This window comes from Acomys russatus, chromosome 10, assembly GCF_903995435.1.
Source record: "Acomys russatus chromosome 10, mAcoRus1.1, whole genome shotgun sequence".
Lineage (NCBI taxonomy): Eukaryota > Metazoa > Chordata > Mammalia > Rodentia > Muridae > Acomys > Acomys russatus.
In genome coordinates this window covers 74,003,149-74,008,680 of record NC_067146.1, presented here as the reverse complement: position 1 = coordinate 74,008,680, position 5,532 = coordinate 74,003,149, and the positions used below count along the sequence as shown (strand labels likewise).

At 53.7% G+C, this 5,532-nt stretch overlaps 1 protein-coding gene across 1 annotated transcript; it reads left to right on the top strand.

Moving 5' to 3' along the window:
* Positions 1-215: 215 nt before the first annotated feature.
* On the top strand, positions 216-2,337 carry Repin1 (replication initiator 1). Its single transcript, XM_051152427.1, has one exon. The coding sequence runs from the start codon at positions 319-321 to the stop codon at positions 1,963-1,965; it is 1,647 nt and encodes a 548-aa protein (XP_051008384.1). The 5' UTR covers positions 216-318; the 3' UTR covers positions 1,966-2,337.
* Positions 2,338-5,532: the final 3,195 nt, after the last annotated feature.

Below are 5,532 nucleotides of genomic sequence, written 5' to 3'. Positions count from 1 at the left end.
ATAGGTCAGGCACAGTAGGGAACATGCAAGAATAGTTTCTGCAAGTCCACTGGACACTTGGGTAGATACCATGGGAGAATCCCAAGGAGTGGCAGCATGCCTCCCTTCTAGAAGTTTCCAGCGCAATAAAGATATAAAGATCATTGAAATGTTATTTAGAAACTCAAGACTGAAGTAATATCTAACCAATATAGAATAGAATAGAATGGCGCTGGCGGTTCCTAGGGGGAAGCTTTCTTCTTCCTTGGGGTTCGAAGGGAGAAACGGCTTAGTTCTTAAAGTGACTGTGCTTTTCCACCCTCAGCAGAGGAAGAACCGATGCTGGCGTGGCCCTGCAGGAGCTCCACAGCCATGGGTCCAGCCCAGGCCCGACTCCTTTCTGGGCCCTCCCAGGAGTCCTCCCAGCCTAACAGAGGGTTGAGCTACCAGGGCAAGTCGGTAGCTCAGCCTGGAGACCAAGCCCCAGGCAAAGCCCATCGTTGTGCCCACTGTCGGCGGCGCTTCCCGGACTGGGTGGCCCTGTGGCTTCACACTCGGCGGTGCCAGGCCCGTCTGCCTCTGACCTGCCATGAGTGCAAACAGCGCTTTCGCCACGCCCCCTTCTTAGCGCTGCATCTTCAGGTTCATGCCTCTGCCGTCCCTGACCTGGGTTTCACCTGCCATCTCTGTGGGCATAGCTTTCAAGGCTGGGTAGCCCTGGTACTGCACCTGCGGGCTCACTCAGCTACAAAACGTCCCATTACTTGTTCCGAATGCGACAGACGCTTCTGGCGACGAAAGCAGCTTCGAGCTCACCTGAGGAGGTGCCATCCCGCTGCCCCTGAGGCCCGGCCCTTCATATGCGGCAACTGTGGCTGGAGCTTTGCTCAGTGGGACCAGCTGGTTGTTCACAAGCGGGTGCATGTGGCTGAGGCCCTGAAGGAGGCGGCAGACAAGGCCCTGGGTCCTAGACCCCGAGGCCGTCCTGCGGTGACTGCTCCCAGGCCGGGTGGAGACGCAGTGGACCGCCCCTTCCAGTGTGCCTGCTGCGGTAAGCGCTTCCGCCATAAGCCCAACCTGATCGCCCACCGCCGCGTGCACACTGGTGAGCGACCACACCAGTGCCCAGAGTGCGGGAAGCGCTTCACCAACAAACCCTACCTGACCTCGCACCGGCGCATACACACCGGCGAGAAGCCCTATCCATGCACAGAGTGTGGCCGCCGCTTCCGCCACAAACCCAACCTATTGTCACACAGCAAAATCCACAAGCGCTCGGAGGTCTCAGCGCAGGTTGCACCCGGCACCCGGAGCCCCCAGATTGCAGCAGAGCCCACGGCGCAGCCTGTACTTGGGACACCCTTGGGGTCCCCGCGGACCCCGGCTGAGGTACCTGTGCCCCTGCATAGTTGCACCGACTGCGGCCGCAGTTTTCGGCTGGAGCGTTTCCTGAGGCTGCACCAGCGGTTGCACACAGGTGAGTGGCCCTTCACCTGCACAGAGTGCGGCAAGAACTTTGGCAACAAGACGCACCTGGTGGCGCACTCGCGCGTGCACTCCGGTGAGCGGCCCTTCGTCTGCGAGGAGTGTGGTCGCTGCTTCTCACAGGGCAGCCACCTGGCAGCCCATCGGCGGGACCATGCGCTGGAGAGGCCCTTCGTGTGCCCCGACTGCGGCAAGGCTTTCCGCCACAAGCCCTACCTGACAGCACACCGGCGCATCCACACTGGCGAAAAGCCCTATGCGTGTCCCGATTGTGGCAAAGCCTTCAGTCAGAAGTCCAATCTGGTGTCTCACCGGCGTATTCACACGGGTGAGCGGCCCTATGCCTGCCCCGACTGTGACCGCAGCTTCAGTCAGAAGTCCAACCTAATCACACACCGGAAGAGCCACATCCGGGATGGCGACTTCTGTTGTGCCATCTGCGGCCAGACCTTTGACGACGAGGGCCGACTCTTGATGCACCAGAGGAAGCACGATGCCTGAGAGAGGCCTAGATGTCCTTGGCAACAGCATGTCAGTGGCCCTCGTGGGGTGCCAACACTGATGCTGCTGGAGGGACAGGTAGGGTTCCTAGAGGGATAGAGGAGGCAGAATGACCCGAGCTCTGTTTAGGAATGGAGTCTCCCAGGTGGCCAGGGACCTGGCTTTGAGCTAGTCGGCCCCCAGCTGGTTTTTCTAAGGGTCAACTCAGACTGACTGCCCTGTACCCTGGAAAAATAGCAATAGCAGCCCCATCTACCCTTCGAGTCCTCGGCTAGAGGAGCTACCAGTGGGAAGGGAGCTACTCCATCCTCTGGTGTTAACGCCTTAATGTCCCAGTCTTTACTCTGAGTTCCTTCAGGTCAATTTTTTTTTTTTTTTTTTGAAGTAGGTGTGACCTAGTCGTTAGTAAATGAACCCTGGGGCAGGGAAAGTGGACCAGCTGGACACAGCTGGATGAACCTGCTGGCTTGTCTGGTAACAGGAGTGGGTGGAGTGGAGCTTGGAGCTTTTTCTTTTCCTTTTTCTTTTTTCTGCAATGCCTCCTGCGTAGGTACCCAGTGTGTAGAGCTCCGTCCGTAGTTAGCAGTTCCATCTTCTACTTGCGGGTTGTCCTCCCAGGGCATTTATTTACTCCTTCACCTGCCTGGCTTTATCTGACCTCTGTCCCCAAGTATAGGGCTTCCCCTGGTGGTTTTGTTTACCACCCCCCCACCCCCGACCTCCCCAACTCTTTCCGAAGCTTCAGGAGTTATGTGAAAGACAAGCCCACTGATGCGGGGGTTTGGCTGCAGGGAAGTTTCTGGGTACATTTCCTTTTTAACGTTCCCAGGATGTGGATGCCAGCCTCCACCCATGGACCTGGGTGCCGGGCACTCTTACCTCCCCCCGGGGGCACTGGTTCTATTGTAGAATGAGTCTAATCATTAGAAATTCTTACTTATAATTATTGGATTCTGCTTTCCTATGACTTCTGCCTACTGGGTCTCGTTTTGTTTTCTGGATCGAAACAGAACAACCGTTTACCTTCCCTTTCAAACTAGAGAATAAAGATTTGGTTTTAGAACTAATGGGTGGTGTTTGGTGTTTTTTTTTTTTTTTTCTGTGGGGGCTGTGGTGATGGGGGGAAGGGACATCACTCTGTTTCCTAAGTCACGCCATGGGACTTGGACAGCAGCTGAGGCTCTCCATGCCCTCCTTCCAGTCCTTGCTGGGGACCGAGCTAGGCATACCCAAAGTCCAGCAGAATTCTGCGTGGTGGGCAAAAGCACCAGAAAACAAGGATGCTTATTTTGGAACCAAGGCCTTGTAATATTGAGCCCAAGACTATCGTTGTTTTTCTTACTGCCTCAGCCTGCATGTCACATCGCTGAGAACCTCGTTTGAAGGTTGGTTACATCTGCAGCCTTGTCAGGCTGTTGTCATGACAAAAGGAGCCTCTGGGAAAAGAGGTGTTCCAAGCAGCAAAGATAGCTTTCAGCTCACACATCCCCCCAACACTGATTACAGATCCACACAGACATGAGTCCAGGATTTTTCTGGGGTCAGCTGAGTCCGCAGGTCCTGTAAGGGCCTCCCTGGTTAGCCTGCTGAGTGCAGAGCCATCATTGATAGTTTGACACATAGCCGAGTGCTATTCTTGTCAGGCACTGACAGGCCTGCCATCTGTACCAATTCCAACAGTGCATATGAATAACTATTTGGATTTTTTTTTTTTTTTTTTTTGTGAATGGGCTTTTCTAAGAAGTTCTATCTGATCCCACCGGATGGGCTGCTCTGGATGCTTTTGTTCACACTCATGTGAACACCTGCACACGGTCCTGTAACGCTAATTACTAGAGGCTGACTCAGGTCTGTCTGCTTCTGCCCTCTTTCAAAGATGTATGTGTTTACCTTCATGTATGTCTGTCCATGTGTATACCTGGTACCTGTGTGGAGGCCAGATTAGGAGAAGGTGTTGGACTCTCTGGAACTGCAGTTATATACCAAAAAATAAATGTGGTGTGCTGCCTTTCATTACATAATGCTGGGTTTGGGGAGGTGCCTCAGTTTCTAGAGCATACATGCAAGCGTGATGACTGGCGAGTGTCCTCCCAGAGGCCACGCAAAAGCTCTACTCCCACGGGGATTGAGAGCCCAGCATCTTATTGGTCACCTCAGTTAGCCTAGCCTACTTGTAGTCCCAGGCCAATGAGAGACCCTGTCTTAGAAGATGGAAGGTGCTTGAAGATACTTGTGACCTCTGACCTTCACGTGCACATCTGTATGTGTACATACACACAAAATTTATAATGCAGACTCTTCCTATGTGTATGTATGTGTATCAACACTCACATAGTTTGCTTTTTTTTAAAGACTGGGTCTAATGTAGTCCCAGGCTGGCCTTGAACTCACTACTTCACTATGTAAAGTAGACTGGCCTTCAACTACTGATCCTCTGGACTCTACCTCCCAAGTACTCGGATTCCAGGTCACCACATGGAACTTCTAAGTGGTTTAAAGTTCCTTCCTGGGTTCCCCTCTTGATACTTGAAATTTGAGGGGTTTTCTCCCAGCAGTTTCTCTCCAGTTAACCCCGCTGTGATTCCAGAGGCAAGAGTGAGAGGATTTTTTTCCTCCGGTTTTTCGAGACAAGGTCGCTCAGTGTTAGCCTTGGTGTCTTGACCAGGCTGGCCTTGAACTCAGCGATCCACCTGCCTCTGCTTCCCGAATGCTGGGATTAAAGGTGTGCACCACCACGCTGGGTTTAAAAGTGAGAGGCTTTATCCAGCTGTGGCCCAAATCAAGACAGGAGTGGGAGGAATTCCTTTCAGATGCATGGGAGGGGTGGGTAGGGACGGAAACACTTTCCTGGAGGCGGAGATAATTTCACTCAAGTGAGCAGTGAAACTAGATGCGGCCAGGTAACCTCTTCAGACCTGTTTTCTCAGCTAGAAAAATCTTTCCTGAGTGCCACGATTTCCAAGGCCATTAGCAGACAACTCCAAACATCATTTATCATGACTCTGTGTGGGCTGCTGAGGCGCTGGAGATGGCTCGCTGTACACTCACTCGCTCACAAGGCACAAGAGCCCTGCAATGTGTAACGACAGGTAGGTGCGTGCGCAGTGCCACCTGAACACAGCTTTCAGGGAGTAAAGAAAAAGGGCCACATCAAAGTAGACGTACTCTCAAGAGGGCTCTAAGAGTGGTATAGTCTATGTATTCCGCGATGGCTTTCCAAAATGGACACCAAGTAGCACCTAGAAAGCTTGCTGCGGTGGTACCCCGCACCCATGCCCCGAGTTCAGGTGTCAACAGGCGCTTGTTGAGGGAGCCAGAGCGCTTAAAGGTGGGCAGATCCGAGGCACCTGATGGACAGGGCGCAGCAACCACACGCTGTCGCCTGCACAGGATGTTGGAGACCACTTTACCCACCCCAGCAGCGCTGAGCGAACAGATTCACCTCTCTGGGCCGCGCGCCCGCGGGCGAGATCAGACCCTGGCTATTGGCTCCAGAGAACAAAGGGGCCGCCCCGCGGGCTACTCCAATAGGGCCCCGAGTGTCATCTGAGCCGTGCAGCCAATCCA

What these genes read in the sequence shown, in the direction of transcription:
- Repin1 (XM_051152427.1), top strand. Translation starts at nt 319, where the DNA reads ATGCTGGCGTGGCCCTGCAGGAGCTCCACAGCCATGGGTCCAGCCCAG.